The 20,967-nt window shown below is 62.3% G+C and overlaps 3 protein-coding genes and 2 non-coding genes across 6 annotated transcripts; 1 reads left to right on the plus strand and 4 right to left on the minus strand.

The window, feature by feature from the left end:
- Nucleotides 1-9: 9 nt before the first annotated feature.
- On the minus strand, nucleotides 10-6,625 carry LOC124225214 (suppressor of SWI4 1 homolog). The gene is made up of 13 exons (XM_046637723.1): nucleotides 6,559-6,625; nucleotides 6,290-6,460; nucleotides 5,793-5,894; nucleotides 5,550-5,600; nucleotides 5,272-5,442; nucleotides 4,511-4,587; nucleotides 4,215-4,322; nucleotides 3,989-4,112; nucleotides 3,829-3,907; nucleotides 3,578-3,707; nucleotides 3,337-3,497; nucleotides 3,174-3,260; nucleotides 10-1,335 (listed from the first exon to the last, which is right to left on the minus strand). Exons 1-13 carry the CDS (start codon nucleotides 6,574-6,576, stop codon nucleotides 236-238), a joined length of 2,379 nt encoding a protein of 792 aa, XP_046493679.1. The 5' UTR covers nucleotides 6,577-6,625; the 3' UTR covers nucleotides 10-235.
- Nucleotides 4,392-4,471, minus strand: LOC124225896 (small nucleolar RNA U105B). The gene has a single exon (XR_006885120.1). It is a non-coding gene; the product is annotated as a small nucleolar RNA U105B (small nucleolar RNA).
- Nucleotides 5,664-5,750, minus strand: LOC124225946 (small nucleolar RNA SNORD105). Its single transcript, XR_006885161.1, has one exon. It is a non-coding gene; the product is annotated as a small nucleolar RNA SNORD105 (small nucleolar RNA).
- Nucleotides 6,626-7,781: 1,156 nt separating the features above from the next.
- Nucleotides 7,782-14,714, plus strand: ANGPTL6 (angiopoietin like 6). Of its 2 annotated transcripts, XM_046684579.1 has the most exons (8): nucleotides 7,782-7,880; nucleotides 8,913-9,017; nucleotides 11,195-11,259; nucleotides 11,495-12,077; nucleotides 12,680-12,857; nucleotides 13,411-13,598; nucleotides 13,678-13,948; nucleotides 14,509-14,714. In XM_046684579.1, exons 4-8 carry the CDS (start codon nucleotides 11,502-11,504, stop codon nucleotides 14,697-14,699), a joined length of 1,404 nt encoding a protein of 467 aa, XP_046540535.1. In that variant the 5' UTR covers nucleotides 7,782-7,880; nucleotides 8,913-9,017; nucleotides 11,195-11,259; nucleotides 11,495-11,501; the 3' UTR covers nucleotides 14,700-14,714. The 2 variants fall into 2 exon arrangements, with proteins under 2 accessions (XP_046540535.1, XP_046540534.1); XM_046684578.1 differs by lacking the exon at nucleotides 7,782-7,880 and having other exon boundaries at nucleotides 8,830-9,017.
- A 39-nt stretch (nucleotides 14,715-14,753) lies between these two features.
- SHFL (shiftless antiviral inhibitor of ribosomal frameshifting) lies at nucleotides 14,754-19,341 on the minus strand. The gene is made up of 8 exons (XM_046684580.1): nucleotides 19,163-19,341; nucleotides 18,574-18,697; nucleotides 18,338-18,387; nucleotides 16,889-16,927; nucleotides 16,587-16,736; nucleotides 16,038-16,141; nucleotides 15,769-15,923; nucleotides 14,754-15,199 (listed from the first exon to the last, which is right to left on the minus strand). The coding sequence occupies exons 1-8, from the start codon at nucleotides 19,181-19,183 to the stop codon at nucleotides 14,976-14,978; spliced, it is 867 nt and encodes a 288-aa protein (XP_046540536.1). The 5' UTR covers nucleotides 19,184-19,341; the 3' UTR covers nucleotides 14,754-14,975.
- Between the last annotated feature and the right edge of the window lie 1,626 nt (nucleotides 19,342-20,967).

Raw genomic sequence — 20,967 nt, forward strand, 5'->3', positions numbered from 1 at the left:
GTCCCATTTATTTGCGGATGTCACTTGCCCTGTGGCGGGTGGGCCAGCCCTCCCCCTCCCCCGCCTGGTCTGCTTGGGCACAAACTTCTGCCCCTCCGGCCTGGGTACTTGCTGGTCCCACCGCAGGCCTTTCTTTGTGGGAGGAAGTGATGGCCAGGGGCCTGCTGTCCCCTCAGCCCCTGTTGTGCCATGTCCCCGCGCCTTGTGGTGAGGCGGAGGCTCAAGAAAGGCCAGGTCATGGCTCAGGGGACTGGGGCCCCGAGGTTTTGGGGGTGGCTGTTTCCTTGAGGGCCAGGCCTTGGCTTGAGCTCTCAGCGTCCTCTGGGGTCTGGCCGCCCTTGCAGCCGAGGCAGCCTTGGTGGTGGCAGCCCAAGCTGGGAGCCACGGCCATGTAGAGCAGCGGGTGGATGCAGATGGCCAGGGGCATGAGGCCCCGCATGACCTGGTAGCCCACGTAGGCCCCCAGATCCAGCGCCTGCTTAGCCTGGGCCGCGTCTGTGAAGCCCGGGCAGCTGGCTACCCAGCGCTGCCGGGCGTACACGTTGAGCACCCGCGTGACGTGGTAGGGCACATAGGAGCTGGTGTAGAGCGCCACACCGCTGGCCACCAGCATGGCCACGCGCAGCTTCTCGGCCACCGTCATGCCCGGGCTGCGCAGCACGGCGCGCCCGAGGGCTCCGTAGGCCCCCAGCGTGAGCAGCAGCGGCAGGGCGCCGCCCAGGGCCGCCATCACCAGGCTGTAGATCCTGTAGGCCTCAAGCTGGCTGTCGTCCGCTGTCCCCAGGCACTTGATGCAGGCCCCGGGCTGCTCCACCGTGCACTTGCCTTCCTGCTGTGGCTTCTTGAGGTGCGAGAAGCTGAGCGTGGGGGCGGCCAGCAGGGCCGCCAGCACCCAGCCGGCCGCGCTGATGGCCCACGCGTGCTTGGGCCGCAGGTGGCTGCGGGTGAAGAAGGGGTGCACGATGCCCATGTAGCGGTTGATGCTGATGCAGGTGACGAAGATGACGCTCCCCAGCAGGTTGCAGATGAAGAAGAAGCGCTCCAGGCGGCAGGCGGCCTCCCCGTAGCGCCAGTGTTTGGGCGGGTAGAAGTAGGCAGCCAGCGGGGGCAGTGTCAGCGCGTAGAGCAGGTCGCTGACGGCCAGCTGGGCCGAGAAGACCACGGCCGGGTGCCACGGGCGCTGCTCCCGGGTGCCAAAGCGGTAGAGGGCCAGGATGTTGCCGGCCACAGCCACCAGGAACTCAGCCACCAGGAGGGGCCACAGAAAGCCCTCCTGGAAGCGGTTGAGGGTGCGGGCGGCCACCACCGAGAAGTTGGCTGGGCAGGGTGTGGCACCTGTGGGGGGAGAGGCACCCAGTGAGCCCTGGCCCTCTGCGTGCTCTGTCCGCTGCCTCAGTGCCTGTCGCTGGCACCACACACCCATGTGTGCTGGGCCTGCATGAGCCATGGGGCCGCGCCGCACCCAGGAGGGGCGCCAGCCTCAGCTCCTTCCTAGACAGACTCAGGCCAGAGTCCCTCACTCAGCTTCATCTACTAGGGTCTCTCTGGGCCTTGCACCCCGAGGGCCAGCCGGGGCGAGACTCAGGGAGCCGCTCACTGCCTTTGTGGGATGCACGTGGAGGAGCGGGAGCCCAGGGGCGTCCCCGGCCCCCCTGCAGTTCTCCTCCAGGTGCGATCCACCAGCAAGTCTATCTTCTTCCTCAGAACTGGTCAGCTCCTGAGTGCCGGCCAAGTCCGGGCCCCGATCCTCACCAGTCTGTTCCCCCCAAAGCCTCCAGAGGGCGCCTGTGAGCACCTGACTGGGCACATTCCTCTGCTCGCAGCCCTCCTCACCTCACCTCAGGGGGCCCTGCAGGAGCTATGCTATCCCTCCCCCAGTATGTCTCATCTTCAGCTCCCTGTGACTCATTCTCTGTCCTTCCCACACTAGTTACTGGGCTTCCTCTTAAGGCACACCTGCCTCTGGGCCTTTGCATTGCTGGTTCGTTCCCTTCGCCAGAGTCACCTGCTGCTGATAACCTTAAGAGTCTCCCCGTCCCTCAAGTCCTTCTGGTTTCTGGCCCTGAGAGGCCTGCTCTGACCACCTGAACACTGGGACTGTCCCCCTCGGTCCCTCCAGGCCGCCTTCTCTGTGTGTCTCCATCTGATCACCACGAAACAAATTTCCAGGTCGCCTCCTGAGGGCAGGGAGTCCCAGCTCCTGGGCCAATAGTGTGAGCAAGCAGAGCCCTGGGGACGGTTCCCTCTCACACACCCCTGCCTCAGCTCTCTCATCTGACAAATGGCCTCCTCTCGGCCTGTCCAGCAGGCTGGCCGCCAGCCCTGGGCAAGGTGCACGCAGCCCTGCCCGCCCCACTGCTTCCTGCTCTCGCCGGCTGCCTACCTGTCCCCTCTGCTCTAGGCTTCTAGTCCCCGTCCAGCCCCGGGTGCTAACCCACCTCCCCTCCACCTCCGGGGTGTGGCTGCCTCCACCATGTGCCCCCAGCCCCGGCCCCAGGCTGACTGCAGGGTCCTGGGCCCTGGATCTCACCTGGGATGGTGGCTGCCATGGCCTGCACACCCGGCCGCTGAGTCTGCTGCCCACGCTCTGCGGGTCCCTCCCCACCGAGTAGTGGTGGCGGTGCGCCTGGCCTGGCCCCGCCCTGCCCGCCACTCCAACCTCAGCCAGCAGAGCCAGTCAGAGCAGCACCCTTGCCGCCACCGCGCTTCCTTCCTCATTGCTCGCAGCCCTCAGCTCGGTCAGGGGGAGTGGGGAGGGGCCCAGGACCCCGAGGCACGGCAGACCAGGGCCAGCATGCCGCAGCCAGGTCTGGGGCAGAAACCATGTCCCCCTCCCAGGGGCTGCAGCCCCAGCCGTCTCGGTTCCCCCAGTGGGCCTCCAGGTCCCCCATCGCCAGCACAGACTCAGACTCCCAGAAGGTCAGTTTATTAGGGGGGTGGGGACACAGCTCCTTTATGAAAGGAAACCGAAGGCTGGCCCTGGAGGCCGGGGGAACCAGGGAGCGCCTCTCGGGCCCCAATCTGGGGCGTTCCGTCCGCCACTGGGGCTCAGGCTGCCCTCTTAGGTGGCCGCGCTCGGCCTCGCCCGTGGGTCCGGGTGGCTCCTCCGGGTCCCAGCTTGGCCTGGGCCACCTGGGCTCTGCCCTTGGCCTTCAGTGGCCTCCGGTCACTGCCTCGGTCCAGCCTCCGCTGTTTTCCCTGCTGCTTTTTGCCTGGGTGCCCAGCGGGCCGTCTCCGCTTGGCTGCCGTTGGGAACATGTCTGCGGGGAAAGCTCGTGTCAGGGTCACGGGGGCACAGGCCCATGGTGCCCGGCTGTGTCGACCTCTACCACACACCCTCATCAGGCTCCTCGCCCACTGCCTGGCGAAAGTACTCGGCTTCATCCTCCTCCTCCTCCCGCTGGCCGGCCCCCTCTTCTTCGGGGGGGGCCCCGGGGTCCTCCGCATCACTGTCCCCATCGGCGCGTGCCCGCTTGATGCCCGCCAGGCTCTTCTTCCTGGAAGACGGGCATCAGTCAGTCAGCATGGCAGCTGCACCCGGGCCCGGGCCGCACCCACCCGGCCAGCAGCCGCTCGCCTGTGGGCCTCTCGCTGCTCCCGCTTGCGCTGGACGTTCCGGGCCTGCTGATCCTGCCGCTGGGCCTTGAGCCGCAGCTTCTCCTCCTTGGCTGCCAGGATGGCCTGTAGCTCCTCCTCGGTCTTGTGCACTGAGCAGGAAGAGATGGACCCCAAGATCTTCACCAAGACCCAGGTGGATGCGCCACACCTTGCGAGCCACCTTTACAGGCCTCAGAGCCCAGGCCGGGTGCCCACCAGCCCCGTCCTCACCGAAACTGTGGAACAGCACGTTCCCCTCCCCGACACCCTCCTGGATCTTGATGAGCTGCAGCGTCATCCGAGGCCCGATCTGCAGGGACAGAGGACAGGAGTGAGTCCTTCCCTGGAGGGGGGGCTGCCAGAGGAAGCCACCTCTGCCGCCGGGCCTCACCTCCGTAAGCCGCACGGCGCTCTGCTGGGCCCGCATGTTGCCGCGCCCCGCGACGGCCTGTGGCAGCTCTGTAATATTGTGCTCACCGTCTGGCTCCGCCTCACTCTCTGACAGCCCCGCACCCCTATGCGGGGGACACACGCGGCTCAGCAGGGGATCCCACGCTCCCAGGACAGCTCTGGGGTCCCCTGGACTGCGGCGGTCTCACGCCCCACACCCTCCTCACGTGGCCAGCAGCTCGCTGATGTCCTGCAGGCGGCTCATGTTGGGGAACTTCTCCTGGAGAAGCTTCTTCATCCCACGACTTGCGCCCACAGGAACGACTTTGATGCTGCTGCAGGGGCCAGAGTGAGCAAGCAGGGGGGTCAGGGGTCATGGGGTCGGTTCCACCCCCCGACCCTTTCCACGGTGCGTCAGAGCGTTTACTTTGACACTGAGCAGTCACAGAGTCTCAGCAGCAGTGCTGTCATCAGCCACACGGAGGCCACCCCCTCCGCCCCCGCTCCGCTCCTGGGCACTCACTAGTGGCGGAAATCCAGCTCCTGAGAGTCGGGGTTGTAGTTGATGAGAAGGCAGCGCTTGATGGTGTTCAGGTTCACCTGGACAGGACCCAAGAGGGGCCGTGGCACCATGGGAGCTGCCCACGGGCCTCAGTGCGTGTGGGAGCCCAGGCCACAGCCTGGCCACGGCCACACTCCAGAAACCCCACCAAGGGGGAACAGAATGCTGTTAGCACCGTGGGGACTGATGGGGCTGTGACTGGCGTCCATGAAGTGCCCGGGGCGCTGGCTCAAATCCTGGGTGCCAGGCCCACTGAGGCCACCCACACCAGGCTCCCTGATAATCAGCACCTAACAAGCCATGTTGGAGACCCCCTGGTGCCAGGGGTTAGGAGCTGGGCTCTGGGGCCAGAGAGATGACAACATCCTGTCCTGCCCCCGTGTATCTAACTTGAGCCTAGTGACTTCACCTCCGCCAACCTGCTTTACTCCGCATCAAATGGAGCTCTAACAACACTCGCTCCACTGCCAAGACCAGTACTCAACGCACGCTCAGAAAATAACGCACTGCTGGCATCATTTCCCACCTGCTGGATGGAAAGGCAGCGCATGGGGGAGCCTCCTGCCCAGTGTCCCAGATCGTACGTGAGATGCGGCCTCAGGGCTGGAGCTCTCAGCCTCAGTGATGGGAGGTAAGGACTGTGCGATCGCCCCCAGGGCCCGTGTGGCACCTGCTGCCTGCCCCATCCACCCTCACCTGACATCACACCAGGCCCAGCCCACCTTGTGCACGTTGATGGAGGGGAACAGGTTCTGGAACATGGTGGCCATGAGTTTCACGTGCATGCCGTGGGGACCAAAGCTGTTGAGCACCAGGAGGGGCGCGTGGGTGAACTGCTGCTCGTGCATGCGGTGCCGGCGCAGCGAGGAGACCACGTCACGCACCAGTGTGTACTGCAGGGCAGGGCAAGGAGTGGGCGATGGCCAAGCACACGTGGCCGGCGCCACCCCCACACCCAGCTCCTGCCTCACACGGTCCTCATGCCCCCTCCAGTCCTCACCTTGTTGATCCTGAAGGTCAAGGTGGGGCCTCCTGGGAGGCGCATCAGCTTCTACAGGAGGAGAAAGAATCAGTGAGGGTCCAGGCCTCCAGCTAGGGAGCAGGGGCATGGGAACTTCTGCCCCATCTCTTCAGAGCGTTTACTTTGAAGCCAAAATCACGACAGCTCAGAGGCACGTGGGTTCATCACCAGAGCTGGGGGAGGAGGGCGTAGGGGAGACGAGGGGTGTGGGCATCCACTCACAAAGTAGATATTGGTCTCTGTTTTGCTTAAGATCAGGAAGTGTGTGACCCCAAGGGGCCCAGCCACTGCCACGCAATCCTTCAGAGAGTTTTTCTTCCGGACCTGTAAGTTACAGAAAGAAAAAGCAAGGCTCAGATATCCCCTTGTCGGACAAAGGCCCTCAGCTTAAGCTGTTACGCCCCTTCTTGCGTCTAGCCCCTTGGCCTTTAGGGCCAATGAGACTTGATCTCGAGCACTGCCTCTGTCCCTTGGCTACTGCGCATCGCCCCATTTTGCAGCTGAGCCAACGGAGGCCCAGCGAGGTTAAGGAACTTGCTCCAGGCCTCTGAGAATCCGAGTTTCCAACCCAGCTTAACCACCGGCCTCAGGCACCCAGCCGAGCCCCAGGCCGCGCGCGTTCATCGGCGTGGCCTCGCTGCAAAGCCCTGAGAGCAGGGACGCTGGTCCTCGGAAGGGTCCCTGTCTCCAGCCAGGGAGGCGGGCCGGGGGGTGCGGACCTGCAAGCGGGTGGCGGTGAGCGGTTCCATGACGCGCCGCAGGTCCAGGCTGAGCTGCCGGACGCCTCGACCCGCGCGGCCCCGGGCGAACACGAACGAGTGCGGCTGCGCGGCGTAGGCCTCGAGATTGCGGAGCTGCGCCTGGGCGCGCGCGCGCTTCTGGTGCCGGGACTGCGGGGGCGACAGGCGAGCGGTGAGCGCCGCGGCCTCCACCGGGCCCCCGCCCGCGCCGCCCGCACCCCCCGCGGCCCCCGGCCGCCTCGCCTCACCCGCCCCGACTGCCCCATGCTGCCGTCTCCTCCACGAGGCAGCCTCTCCCGGCCACTTCCGGCGCCGCGCCGCTCACTTCCGGCGCCGGCAGGGGGAGTACTTCAAGCGGCGCTGTGTGGTGATGTCATCAGGCGAGCATGCGCAGCTGATGGTGGGCAGCGATAGGGTGGGAAATCTTTGGGAAGGTTGCTATGGAGACACCTGGTGCCTGTTTCTATGGAAACCGGGGCGGGGCCGCTCGGCTCGGGGCGCCCGCGCGGGCTTTGGACAAACGAGCCGCGAGTTCGAATCCCGCTTCGGCCACTTCCACCCGCTGTGCCATTTTGAGAACCACTGTCTCCATTCCCAGGCTCCTAAAATATCTAAAGTGTGGATGATAATCATTTCCCCCTGACCTGCGAATTAAGGGAGATGATGTATGCACAGTGCTTGGCACCCTGGCACCGGGCACCTGGGGAGCAACCAGAGAAGGGGGTGGCGCGTGGCAGTTACTCACGTGAGCCTCCAGCTACTGAGGGCCAGCTGTCCTCCCCGGGGGCCCTGTCTGCGGACGGGCTGAGGGATGGAAACTCCACATCACCTTCTGGAAACTCAGGGCAAGGCGGGCGCTTCGTGCATAATTCACCCCCTCCCGGTTTCCGCTCAAGGCCCCAATCTTGGCCTCAGGCCCCTGGCTTCTTCCCCAGAACCCTGGGGTTGGGGGAAGGGATGCCCCCCAACATCTCTCTCCCTGGCCCATCTGTTTCCTTCTGCCATTTACCTCCCCTCCCCCATCTGCTTCCCCTGCCCAATTCTCCGCCCCCCCCGCCAGTCTGTGTCTCCCTCCCCATCCCTGTCTTCTCCCCGTCTTTGTCTCCCTCTCCCCCAACTTTGTCACTACCGTCAATTGTCCCTTTCATCCCCCGTCAGTTTCCGCCGTTCTCCTCTCTCTGTCTCCATCTCCATTTCTCTCTTCTCATCTCTCTCCCTGACTCCCCATGTCTCTGCCCATCTCCCCCACGTCTCTCCCCTTCTCTGTCTCTCCGACTCTCTCTCCCTTCCATCAGCCCCTGTCTGTTGACTTAAGAGGTTTCTTCTCGCTCTCCTGCCAATGGGGGGAGCCGGAGGGGGCTGCGGGTGGGGGGCCGAGGGGCCCGGTGTGGGGGGCCCCAGCCCAGGCCGGGAGCCCAGCCTGGCAGCCTCTCTCAGATCCGGGCCGACCATTTCCTCTCTCAGCCCGGGAGTCCACTCGGGTTACGGGTTCAGGACGGTAGGAAGTGGGGAGTCTGCGTCTGCTGGTCGGCGAGGCCTTCATACAGGTCTCTGGGCTCCGGGCGTCTATGTGAGTCGCTTTGTCCCTCCTCAAAATGACTGTGTGGTTATTCTGCCTGTTTCTGTCCCTGTGTGAGCTGTGCGAGGATGTGACAGTGTGGGGGGGAGATGAATGAAAACATACACGCTGTGGCGGGTGGCCGCGTGTCAGGATCGCACTGTGTCCCTGGTTCTTGTCTTTGTCTTGCCTGTGTGTGACCTCGGGTACCTGGCTGTGGACGTGTCTGACACACAGATACAGACACGCTCAGCCCACAGGCTTATTTTCCTTTAAGTCGTGGTGTATGTATGTGTGTGACCACATTTTACACACACATGTGCTGCCCGAATCTGTGTTATTTCCAGTTGTGTCTTTCTACGTGTGTGTGCCAGGCAAATCCATGGACACACACGGACACACAGAGTCCGTCTGTCTTGGCAGCTCTGTGCAGTGGTTTGCATGGCTCATCGGGTGTCCGTCTGCGTGTCTTTGTGTCTACACTGTTAGCACATACAGCAGGGTGTGACCGTTGTGGTATACATGTGTGAGTTCTGGAGCCAAACTACCCGGCCTGAATCCCATGGCCAACCTTTTCTGGCTCTGTGACCGCAGGCAAGTTGCTCACCCTCTCTGAGGCTTGCTTTCCTCTGCTGTCAAATGAGGCTACAACAGAAGCCAGCTTGGGTTGCAAGGACTAAATGAAATAAAAGGTGTAATGAGTTTAGAGCCGTGCCTGACACACGGCCGGGGCAGCTGGTGTTCGATGTTGTTCTCTGGGGTGAGTGCATGTGTCTGGCTCTCAGGCTGGGACCCCCCCAGGCCTCCGGGGCCTGCAGCCTCCCACGCTCTGTGCTCCACTGTTGGGAATGTCCGGGCCACTGACCTGTGCTATCGGGCTCTGGCGGCCTGGGCAGGGGGGTCTGGCAATTCTGCCTCAGTTCTCACGCGGGAAATGCTAAATATTTACAGTTGGGGATGCTGGGCTTAGCCTTGTGGCTCTAGTCCCAGGCTCTGGGGGCAGGGGGTGGGTACCAAGCCTTCTCCCTTCTGCTCTCCCACCAGCCTCTCCCCTTCCCCAGCGCAGAGGCCCTGCTGGACCCTCGGCTCCTCCTCGGACGTCTTGAGCCTGCTTTGAGCCTGCCGGACTCGGGGGCTTGAGTGTGAGAGGTGAGAGGGCGGGAGGGCAGGAGGGCCGGTGAAGGCTCATTCTGTCCGTTGGGCCCTGGCTTGGCTCAGGGGCTCCCCAGGCCTCCTCCTCACCCCAGGCTGAGATCCTGGAAGGCAGAGGGTGTTATGCATACCCTACCTCTGGGGGGGTCTGGCTCATCCCTGTTGTGGGGGACCTGGTGTCTTCAGGAGGGGCAAGGAGAGACCCTTGCTCCGCCCTTGGGAGCTCCCGCTTGGTGTGTGAGTACAGCCATGAATATGCCCTTCTTTTTCCAGCTCAGACCCCTCCCTGGCTCCCACATAACTCAAAGTAAAACCCCAAGTCCTCTTCAAGGCCCATAAGGCCCTGCACACTCTGTCCCATCCCTTCCCTGTCCTCCCCACCTCCTGCTCTCTGCCTCACTCTGTTCCAGCCTCACACACCTCCCTGCTGTCCAGCAAGCTCTGACCTCAGGGCCTTTGCACTTGCTGTTCCTTCTGTCTGGAATGCTCTTCCCCTTCTCTCTCTTCCTTCAGGTCCTCCATCAAGTGTCGTCTTCTCACTGAGGCCCGACCCCTCTATTCAAAAATGCTCCCCCTAGCCCGGGACTCCCACCTCCATCCCTGCCAGACTTTTCCCCTAAGCACTGACCTACCACCGTGTTTTCCCAACGAGGATGTCAGCTCATGAAGGCAGGGACTTTGTTGTGTTGGTCACAGCTGTGTCCCCATCGCCGGGAACAGCTCCCAGCACACAATAGGGGCTCCAGGAGTGTTGGTTGAATGTGTGACTGAGGCAGTGTGTGTGACGTGAAGACCGTGGGACGTGAGCCTCTGTGGCCACCAGGACGTGTGGGTTTGGACATCGTGGAACTTGGTGCAGATGGGGGCGACGTGTGGACACATGAAACGCACGTGTGTCCCCGTCTGAGAGGCTGCGAGTGTGAACTCCAGGGAGCAAAGCCGGGGGGGCCTGTGTGTGGACCCTGCAGGGCTGCAGGGGCAGTGGCCACAGGTACACAGCCTCGAGCAAAGACACCTGGAATAGCTGGGGAACAGCTGGGCACCACAGACCTGGGGCATGTGGGTGTTGTGGGCATGTGTGTGACACCAGCACCGTTTCAGGCGCTGGGGACAGAGCAGCAAAAAAACCCAGACTCAGACTCTGGGAGCTGACATGTCGCTAGAGGAATTCCGATCATAAACAATGGCAAATAAACAAGGCAATTTCAGAGCGATCCATGCTAAAGTGGGAAAGACCGACTGGAAAGGGGTTCCCTGCGAGGTACTGCTCTAAATGGGGTGGTCAGGGAGGCTTCTGAGGAGGGGACAGCTGAGCTGTGACCCACATAAGGACAGAGAGGGAGCCCTGTTAAAATTCGGGGCAGAAACAGCTGTGCAAAGGCCCTGAGGCTGGAGGGTGCCTGGAGCAGAGTGAGTGAGGAGGTGAGGGCAGGGAGGAGCCCAGGCAGAGCATGCAGGGCCTTGTGGGCTGTGGGAGGACTTGATCTTCTCCTCTGAGTGAGGTGGGAGCCACGGGGGTTCTGAGCAGAGGGACATGACTGACTTGGGTGTTCACAGGCGTCCTCTGGCCGCTGTTGGGGGACAGCCCAGAGGCTGAGGATGGACGACTGGAGACCTGGGAGGCAGCTGCTGTAAGGAAATCCAGATGGTGTCTTGAGCTGGGATCGTGGGAAGGGGCGAGGATGGGGGACGCGCAAGAATTCAGGGTCTAAACAGAAGCGCAGACAGGCCTGGCTGATGGGTTGGATCTGTCGCAAAGAAAGAGGAGACATGGATGACTCTGGGACGTGAGAGATGGGGACGTGACGGACGGGGTGTCCACTACAGGACTGAGTTAGTGAGACTTGCCCCTCACCCCACCTCACCCCCTCCCACCCGTTCTCCCCCTGTTCTGCTCCAGCCTCCAGAGGTTGCTTTAATGCATCAGGCATGGTCCAGCCTCAGGGCCTTTGCACTTGCCGCTCCCCCTGCTGGGGACGCTCTTCTCCCCCATGACTCCCTCCTTCACCTCCTTCAAGTCTGTTCAAAATGTCCCCTCCTCCGGAAGCTCTCCCCTCCTCTCCAACGGCCCCTGCACGGATGCCCCTCTGCTGTTTTCCTGTTTTCTTTTGCACAGAGCACCATCGAATGCACTCCTAATTCTAACCGTATTCATTTTGTTCCTTGCCCCCCAGGGCAGAGATTTGCGTGTTTTGCTCTCGACCGTATTCCCGGCGCCTAGAACTGAGGCCGGCACACAGTAAGCGCTCACTGCATGCTCATTGCAAGAAGGCGCGAGACACGCTGCCCCACGGGGCGCCTGGAACTCGCTGGATCGGCGGGGGGTGGGGATCCCATTGGGGGCTCTCCAGCCTCGGGGGGTGGGGAAGGGATGGCGGGCCCCGCAGGTGGAGACGCGCGCCCCGCCGCGGGGGGGCCGACGGCTCGGGCCGGGTCCCCGGGTGCCCCGCTTCCCGCGCGCCCTCCGCCCGCAGGTCCAGCATGGGCCCGCCTGGCCTGCGCGCGCTGCCGCCGCTGCTCGTGCTGGGCGCGTGGTGCGCGTGCGCGGCCGCCCCGCGCTGCACCTACACCTTCGTGCTGCCGCCGCAGAAGTTCACGGGCGCCGTGTGCTGGAGCGGCCCCACGGCCGCGCGCCCTGCGCCCGACGCCGCCAACGCCAGCGAGGTGGCGGCGCTGCGCATGCGCCTGGGCCGCCACGAGGAGCTGCTGCGCGAGCTCCAGCGCCTGGCGGCGGCCGACGGCGCCGTGGCCGGCGAGGTGCGCGCGCTGCGCAAGGAGAGCCGAGGCCTGAGCGCGCGCCTGGGCCAGCTGCGCGCGCAGCTGCAGCACGAGGCTGGCCCGGGGGCGGGGCCGGGCCCGGGGGCGGAGCCTGCGGTCGCCCTGGCGCTGCTCGGGGAGCGCGTGCTCAACGCGTCGGCCGAGGCGCAGCGCGCCGCCGCGCGCTTCCACCAGCTGGACGTGCAGTTCCGCGAGCTGGCGCAGCTGGTGAGCCGGCAGAGCGGCCTGATCGCCCGCCTGGAGCGCCTGTGCCCGGGGGGCTCGGGCGGCCAGCAGCAGGTAACCCCGAAGCCCCCCGCCCCGTGTGCAAGCTGGGCCTCCCGCCGGCCCCTGAGCTCGTCACCGCAGTTCTGAAAGCCCCACAGCTCCCCGCGCTGGATTCCTGCCTCTCCTCCCGTAACTCATTTGGGTCAAAACGCGACTGGTGGCTGCTTGAAAGGCTTTACTTATCCCCTGCCCATGAATATTCATAGGGTCCTGTAATCAAGCATGTTAGTATGTAGATAAAGACCAAGACCCACGTGATCGGGGTGTTATGTAATATACACAGAGACCCTGTGTGGCTGTTTCTACTCCTGCCATTTTATTCTGGATACAGGGCGGTTGGGAGGCGTCCGTAAGTTCATACTCATTGTTGGAGGTGCTCGTTAGCCCTCCTTTTACAGAAAAGGAGTTGGAGACACAGATGGGTTAAGCTGTGAACACCAGAGCAAGAGTTTAAGGCCAGCTCTGTCTGCTCTTGACAGCTGGGGCTCTTGGGAGCATCCGGTCCATGCCCCTGCCTGATCTCCCGCCCATCTGGATGCTGGGAGGTTTAGGAGCTCAGAGCCTCCTGGGCTGGGGGCTAGTGCAGCCACATCTGACGTTCTTGGTCACCCCAGGTCCTGCCACCACCCCTGGTGCCTGTGGTTCCGGTCAGTCTGGTGGGTGGCACCAATGACACCAGCAGGAGGCTAGTTCCAGCCCCAGAACCCCAAAGAGACCAGACCCTGAGACAGCAGAGGCCCTTGGCCTCTCCTCTGCCTGCAGGGCACCCTGCTGTCCCCACCAAGCCAGCGGGTAAGATGAGGGCAGGGTTGTTGGGGGTGTAGGAGCCCAAGGATGCCCAGTGCAGCATGAGGAGAGGGAAACAGGAGCCAGGATTTTAAGGGCAGATTCCCCTCATGGTGAGGGGACTGGTGGAAAAGATGCTTTTAATCTGGTGATGGAACAAGGAGATATGGCTCTTATTCTGATAAGGATCAAAATTCTTGCTACGGTATGAAAATCGGAGGGAGGTACTCTTACTTTGATGAGGGGACAGGGAATTTAGGACTACGACTTTGGTGCAAATTTGAACTGGTTCCAAGTACTGTGTTCAGGACTTCTATTCTGGTGAGGAGACCATAGAACCAGGATTTAAAAACTCAAGGCTCCACATTTTCTCTAGTGAGAGAATGACTTAGAGTCTTACTCAGGCAAGGAAATGGGTATTGTGGCTCTTATTCTGGTGGGGAAATGGGAGAGGCAGGACTGCTATTCTGGTGAGGGGACCAATGAGAATCAGGACTCTTACTCCAGTAAGGGGTTGGTTGGTCCAGGCTGTGCTTCCTCCACATCTCTGTGCCCACAGGCCCATGGCGGGATTGTGCAGAGGCCCACAGGGCAGGCCACGAGCGGAGCGGAGTGTATGAGCTGCGACTAGGCCGGCATGTGGTGTCAGCATGGTGCGAGCAACAGCTGGAGGGTGGAGGCTGGACTGTGATCCAGAGGCGACAAGATGGCTCTGTCAACTTCTTCACTACCTGGCAGCACTACAAGGTGGGTGCAGGGGAGCAGGGGCTGGGCTGGGCAGTGAAGGGGACCCGCTTCTGACCTCCTGACCTTGCTGTCCTGCCAGGCGGGCTTCGGGCAGCCTGATGGGGAATATTGGCTGGGCCTTGAACCTGTGCATCAGCTGACCAGCCGTGGGGACCATGAGCTACTGGTGCTCCTGGAGGACTGGGGGGGCCGTGGGGCCCGTGCCCGCTATGACGGTTTCTCCCTGGAGCCTGAGAGCGACCACTACCGTCTCCGGCTTGGCCAGTACCATGGAGACGCTGGAGACTCTCTCTCCTGGCACAATGACAAGCCTTTCAGCACCGTGGATAGGGACCGAGACTCCTATTCTGGTAAGGCGAGCTCTTATTCTGGTGGAGAGAGGGTAGGGGAGGTGGGACTCCTAGGGAGGGAATGAAAGGGAGTGGGGGAAGACTTCCCTCTGGTAATGATCAGGGTAAGCAAGAGATGAGAGGACAGGACTTTTATTCTGGTGAGGGGATGGGGAGCCCAGATTCCTTCTCTGATGAGGCAATTCCTTCTCAAAAGAGTCAGGATTCCTGTTCTGGTGAAAGGTAGGGAGTGAGAGCTAGAACTCTTATTCTAAAAAGAAAGTAGAGAAGATTTTTTCCCCCTGATAACAGAATGAAAAGTAGAGCTCCTAGTTTGCAGAAAGGGTGGAAGAGGCGTGACTTGTACTTCAGTAAGGGGATAGGGAAGGAATCCAGGCTATTACTCTGTAAAAGAAAGTAAGGGCCAGGGCTCTTATTCTAGTGAGGAGATAGAAAATCAGGGCTTATATTCAATAAGAGTGGGAACAGCCAGGAGAATGCCTGGCAAAAGCCTTGTACCAGTGAGGTGCTGGTGGAGGCTTTTATTCTGGTAAGAGGACATGGACTCTCTCTCCCCTCAGGTAACTGCGCCCTGTACCAACGGGGAGGCTGGTGGTACCATGCCTGTGCCCACTCCAACCTCAACGGTGTCTGGCACCGGGGTGGCCACTACCGCAGCCGCTACCAGGACGGCGTCTACTGGGCCGAGTTTCGTGGTGGCGCTTACTCTCTCAAGAAGGCTGCCATGCTGATCCGGCCCCTGAGGCTGTGACCATCGGCCCGTCTGTCCCCCTGGGACATATGTCAGCAGGAGCCCCAGTGGTGCTGGCCACACCTCCTCCGTGGCTCCCTGCGGGCCATGTCCCACAGACCTTCCTGCTGTGGCTCAGCTCCCCAGGGCCCTGAAAACGGGCCCCCGGAATCCCCCTGCCAACATCTCAGACCCCAAGGGCTCCCCAAGGGCATCTCGATCTCGGTTTGAGCGCACATTTTATAACAACACAAAAGATCCACAGAGCGTGTCTGTTTGCCTCTGCCCCTGGGAAGGTCAGTCCCCGCGCCCACCCTCTTCCTCCTCCTCCTCCTCCTCCTCCTCCTGCAGGTCCTCCAGAATGAGGTTGTCCAGGTCTTCCACCAGGTCCCCCTGGCTCAGGCAGGTGGCCACAGTGGAGCCGCTGCTGATGTGGGGGTTGCTGGGGTGCAGGACTTTGGGTAGGTGGTTCTGCTTCCGGCTCTTGGGGTGCGCGCAGGACGTCCCGGGCACGTGGGGCTCTGGGAGGGAGAGGTTCGGAGGTCACAGGGCTCGAGGCCACAGGAGACTCGGAGGGCAAGGGGGCTGTGGCCACGGGGGCCTCTGGGGAGGGTGAGGCTGAGGCCACCACAGCTATGGGAAATTCCAAGGTGGAAGTGACAAGGGTGGAAGCCACAGGCGACCCAAAGACATATGTGTCGCCCGAGGCTCCAGGAGCCAAGAACACAGAGACCACAGGGGCAGAGGCCGCGGGGACACTGGGGTGGGGGCCACTGGAGTGAAACCACAGCCTCATGAGCCAGACCATGGAAGGTGGCTGACGCCACAGGAGGTGGGTGTGAGGAGGGGCAGGGGTCCAGGGTCACCTGGCGTAGGAGGCCACGGAGCCTGGGGGACCACGGGAGACGTGCCAGGAGGGGCTGATGCCCCGGGAGATGAAGTGGCCAGGGGGACTGAGGCCTCGGGAGGCACGAGGAATACGCAGGTGGAGACTTTGGTGCTTAAGGCCCCAGAGATGGACGGCCCAGGAGTCAAGGCCGAGGAGACTGCCCAGGGTGGCGGGGTCCACGGGGACGCACCAGGCGCTCACCTCGCCGGTTGTAGCAGTCGGCGGCCGAGCAGGAGTGGGTGTGCGTGCTGCGGCGATCCACGTCCCGGTCCCCGCGCGGAGGGAGGATCCGTGTCGGAAACACGGGGAAGCCGCAGCCGTAGCAGGGGGACGGGGACCCCATCTGTGCCCAGCCCCTGGGGATGGGCGAGCGGGGTGTGAGGGTCCAAAAGCGAGGCTGGGTGGAGGCGGGGCAGGGGCTGTAGGGGCGGGGCGTGGCCGAGGCTGGGGTGGGGGGTCTGCATCCTCACCGGAAGTTGTGCCGACACTTGGGGCAGTGGAACTCCGCCACGCCCCACATCTTGTCGCAGGGCACCGGGTCATAGCGCTTCCGGCACTTCCTGCAGCGGGACACCTGGGGGCGTGGAGAGGGGAGCAGGCTGGCGGGCAGAGGTGGACCCTGGTCGCCTGATCCTGGCCACCGTGGGAATACCGGCTGGATACTGGCCCCAGTGGGAATATTTGCACCATGGAAATTGGCCAATGCTGCCAGTCTGGCGTACGAGCTGGTTGTGAAGCGCGCACCAGAAGCACAGCGCTGATCGGGGCTCAGAAGCCAGATCTGGGGTTGAGGTTTGATGGCGGGGGTCGCTGTCAAGCGGGGGAGTCTGGGGTCAGGGCTGAGCTGCTCCTGTGGAAGGTCCCGAGTCCAGCTCGGGGCTTGGGGTTGGGGCTCTGAGCGTGGACGTCAGGGGTGGGCTCTCAGAGGCTGATGTTCTGAGGGCGGGGGTGCAGACACGGAGGAGGGGGCGTGCGAGTGGAGTTCGGGACAGAATCAAGGTCCGGGGCTGGGCCGTCACCTCCTTCCGCTGGGGCACGCGGCGCCACCAGACATGGTCACAGGAAGAGCAGGCGAACTGGCGGTCCACGGCGGGGATGAGGTCCTCCTGGGCGCGCTGGAACATGCGCAGGTTGGCTTCCGTCAGCGGCAGGAGGGAGGTCGCCACCGCCTGCAGGATGAGGGAGGGGACGACGACAGGGTGGTCACCCCAAATGTGCACGGCAGCCATCCTTTCCCTACAGGCACGCTCCCTCTTGCCCCAGGATGCCCCTCGCTCTCGTCCCCCCGGTCCACCTCCCCTATCCCACACCCTGGACTCACCTGGATGTCCTGGTCCTGCTTCATGTCCTCTGGGGGGTCCTGGGTGGAGACACCAGGGGCAGAAGCTGGGGAGGTGGCTCGGGTCTCTTTTCATCCTTGTTTGTTGGGGGCAGGGCTCCTGGACAGGGTCAAGGCGGGGCAGGGTCTTGGCCCCCCAGCAGTGAGGTGTTCCTAACTCACCAGGAGCTGGTTGAGCAGCACCCGAATTAAGAGCCGGGTGCATGACCTCAGTTGTCCTTACAGCAGCCCTGAGAGGTGGGCACACCTATTCACCTCATTTCTCAGACGGGGAAACTGAGGCCCAGAGCCGGAAGAGATCCCCCCCAAAGTGGGCATGGCAGGACATGCCTGGACCCCATGCTCCCTTCCTGCCCGCCAACTCCACACACTTGGCATTGTGACCAGCCGCCTCTTTGAGCCCATGCTGCCTGAAGCTAAGAGCTTGGGCCCTGGATTCAGAGAACCCCCTCACAATCCTGGCTCCATCACTTCCCGCTGTGGGGGCATGGCCAAACCACTCCTTCTGGGTCCCTAAGGAGGGGCATCTCGGGGCCCAGGCTCTGACTCCAGGTGGCTGCGGTTCAAATTCCAGCTGCACCTGCGCGCTGCGTGAACCTGGCGAGTGACTTCGTCACTCTGTGCCTCAGTTTCCTCGTCTGTCAAACGGACATCATAAATAACAGGACCCATCTCCTGGGGTCGCTGTGGCAATGCAATCAGTCAACAGGTCAAATTCCCTGCGTCCTGCCCCCAGGGAAGTGCTCGATCAATGTTACTCCTTGCTGTTATTTTTATCATACTCTGTCTATGTATAAATGTAAATAGTATGATACTTGATTATACTATGTAACAATCCTATACGGGGCCGCTGTCCAGGCAGGCGAAATCCACATCCACCAGTCCCCAAAGTCATGAAGGGGCAAAGTGGCCATGTTGCACCTGTGCCTCAAAGCCTTTCATTCATTCATTCATTCATTCATTCATTCATTCAACACATGGGCTCCTCTGCCCCTCTCTCCTCCCCCATCTCCTGCTCATCCCACCCGTCTGTGTGTTCCTTTGCTCACGCCATTTCCTCCTCCAGGAAGACCCTTCCCGACCTCATGTCCTTCAGGATCACGCCTCCCCAGCCTTGAAGAGCTGGCGCCACCTCCTTGAGGAAGCCTTCCCTGACTTCCAGGATTCCTCTACGATGCCATTAATCCTGATTCGTCTCACTGCCTCATTTCCTGTCTCTCTTCCTCATTTCATGCAGTCGGCATGTCACAAGCGCCAACTGTTTGTGGGCTCCCCAGGTAGACACATGACTGAGAGGTGAACAAGTGGATGAGGTTGGACCATGAGTTGCGGACCCAGAGCGCACAGAGGGGGCTCACCATGGTGGGGCCGGGTCCCCTCCGTTCCCCCTGCCCTGTCAGCCCGTCCTGGGAGGGGAGTGGGGCATGTTACCTGGGCATCCAGGTCATTGCTCAGTTCCTGTCCGTCTTTCTGCTTCACCCCTGGTGGGGAGAGTAAGCGTAGGTGGAGGGCCCTTGCGGGATCTTGTGGGAGTCTCAAGGTCCCCAGGGCCCCAACACAGACCCTCCCCGAGAGAAGATCTCAGGGCCTCTTCCCACCTTCAGCACAGACCACACCCCTTCCGCGCTCCCCACCCCGCCCCAGCCCGGGGACCCCCGCCCGCTCACCGTACACGATGGAGCGCCCCACGCCGGTGTGGTCGCTGCCAAATTTCCTCATCAGAGTCCCCGCCTTCTTGGAGGAAACCTTCCCGTGAAACTTCTCCCGGAGGCGCCGGACGCTCTTCTCCAGCTGGGGTGTGGACAGGGGGGGTCCGTTGGGGCAAGGAGACGAGCGACAGCCCCTCCCCCATCTCTAGGCATCCTTCTCCCGGCCCGAACTTGACCCTTGATTTTGGCGTCCGCCCCCGCCCCCCTCCATCCCTCTGTGGCATTTCCTGGAAAAAGCCAAAGTCCCCGCAGGCCATTGGGGGAGGGAGTGGACCAGGGCGCGCGTCCCAGGCTAAGGGACGAGGCCAGCCAGGTAACCCATGGCCTCTGACCCTTGACCCTGCAGCCCCCGTTCTTCCTCGAGGAGGCCGCATTTCGCTCTGGGGGAGGTGGCGGTCACTCTGCTTTCCGATGGGGGCGAGCGCCAGCCCGGAGCACCGTCCGGGCTGTGGATGGAGCGCCCAGGAACTGCGAAGCCCCCTCGGCGCCCCCGGCCCCTCCCCGGCGCCTCTCGCGGGCCCCCGGCCCAGCTGGAGCCATCTCCTACCTCCACACCTTCCTGAGACATGGTGGCGGCGGCGCAGGTCCCCGCGAGGGTCCGCACTGCGCGCGCGGCGGCCCCCTACCTGGGCGCGCCCGTCGGTCCGGCCGCCGCGCAGGGCAGGGGGCGGGGCCTGCGGCCGGCTCCGCCCTTCCTCCCGGCCCCTCTTTCGCTTTCGATTCCTGGGGGCGACGGGGCGCGCTGGCTCCGCCCTGGCTCCGCCTCTGCTCTTGCGCCCCGAGCCCGGGCGGGCGCCCGGGGTCTGCACCCTGCGGCGGAGCGCGCAGACCTGGGGCGCGGGAGGCGGCGCGGCCTCTGCAGTCGGTCACATGTCCCCACGCTGCGCGGGGTCCGCGTCTTCACGTCCCTCGTGGGGGCGGGGCCGCATCAGAAGGCCGCGGCGAGTCTCCGCGCCCCCCCACCTCGCGCTGCCCATGTTCCTCGCCCTCTCCCCTCCCCTCCCCCAGGAAGCGGGCACCGATGAGGACCTGGGCCCTTTCCTCGCTTTGGGTCTCTTAGCCGGTCACCTCCTTTCTCTGAACCTCAGTTTACTCGTCTGTAAAATGGGGATGATAATATTGGCTACATCCTGGGTGTGTGTGGGCGCGCGCGCCAGAATTCGAGACCCCGGCTAGAGCACTCAGGAGCGCTTGGCCTGCAGCAGCCTCTCAACTAGTCACTGGGTCACCTACTATGTGCCTGTTCAAAGGGACAGGCAGTAGGGGGAAGTGGGAGGTGCTTATTAAAAACACCCTGATTCCTGGTCCCTAGCAGTCCTGCAGAATATGGCTGGCTGGGTCTTCCTGAGAATCTGCATTGTAAATCCGAAGGTTGAGAACCCCGGGGGCCAGGACAATCCTAACCTGGCACAGGACCCTGGAGGAGCCCTTAGAAGGGACTCTGGCCCGGCCTCGGGGCGTCAGAGATGGCTTCTTGGGGGAGTCCTTGAAGTCTGAGGTCTTAGCTAGGTGAGGAATGCAGTAGGGGAGAGAAGCAGCTCCGGCAGGAGCGGGTCTGGCGCGCTAGGCTGCGCCTGCTCAGCCTCACCAGTATTGACAGTTTGGGCTGGATAGTTCTTTGCGGTGGGGCTCTGCCCCGTGCACTGTAGGGTGCTGAGCAGCGCCCTTGGTCTTTACCCGCTAAATGCCAGTGGCGCCCCTCCCCCAGTCGTGACAACTTAAAATGTCTCCAGACATTGCCAAATGCCCCTGGGGGTCAAAATCGCGTTAGGATAAATGACTCCAAAAGTTGCTTTTCAATTCCGCACCTCTATCAGTACTGATGTCCAGGCTCCATCCCCACATGGGTATCTATTTATAAATGACAGACACGGGGCTGGCCCAGTGGACCAGTGGTTAAGTTTATGAGCTCTGCATGGGTGGCCCGGGGTTCACGGTTCTGATGCTGAGCACGGACCTACACACCGCTCATCAAGCCGTGCTGTGGTGGTGTCCCACATAGAAGAACTAGAAGGACCTACAGCTAGGATATACAGCTATGTACTGGGGCTTTGGGGAGAAAAAAAAAGAGAATTGGCAACAGATGTTAGCTCAGGGCCAATCTTCCTCACCCCCCCCCCCAAAAAAGGACATGCAAATATGGTCATATCAATAGATTCTGTAGACTCTTTTATAATATATTTCTTACATAACGATATTCTTGAGCACACGAAAAATGGATTAAAAAGTATAGATGTTCTAATGTTTTCTACTTGAACCTCAAAGTTTTGTTTGTGGGGGTCTCTGGAGCCCACTCTATTAGCAAATGTAAAGAGTTCATGGTTCTTTGGGGCTGACAGGTGGCATTTCAGG

This window comes from Equus quagga, chromosome 14 (genome assembly GCF_021613505.1).
Source record: "Equus quagga isolate Etosha38 chromosome 14, UCLA_HA_Equagga_1.0, whole genome shotgun sequence".
NCBI classification, from domain to species: Eukaryota; Metazoa; Chordata; class Mammalia; order Perissodactyla; family Equidae; genus Equus; species Equus quagga.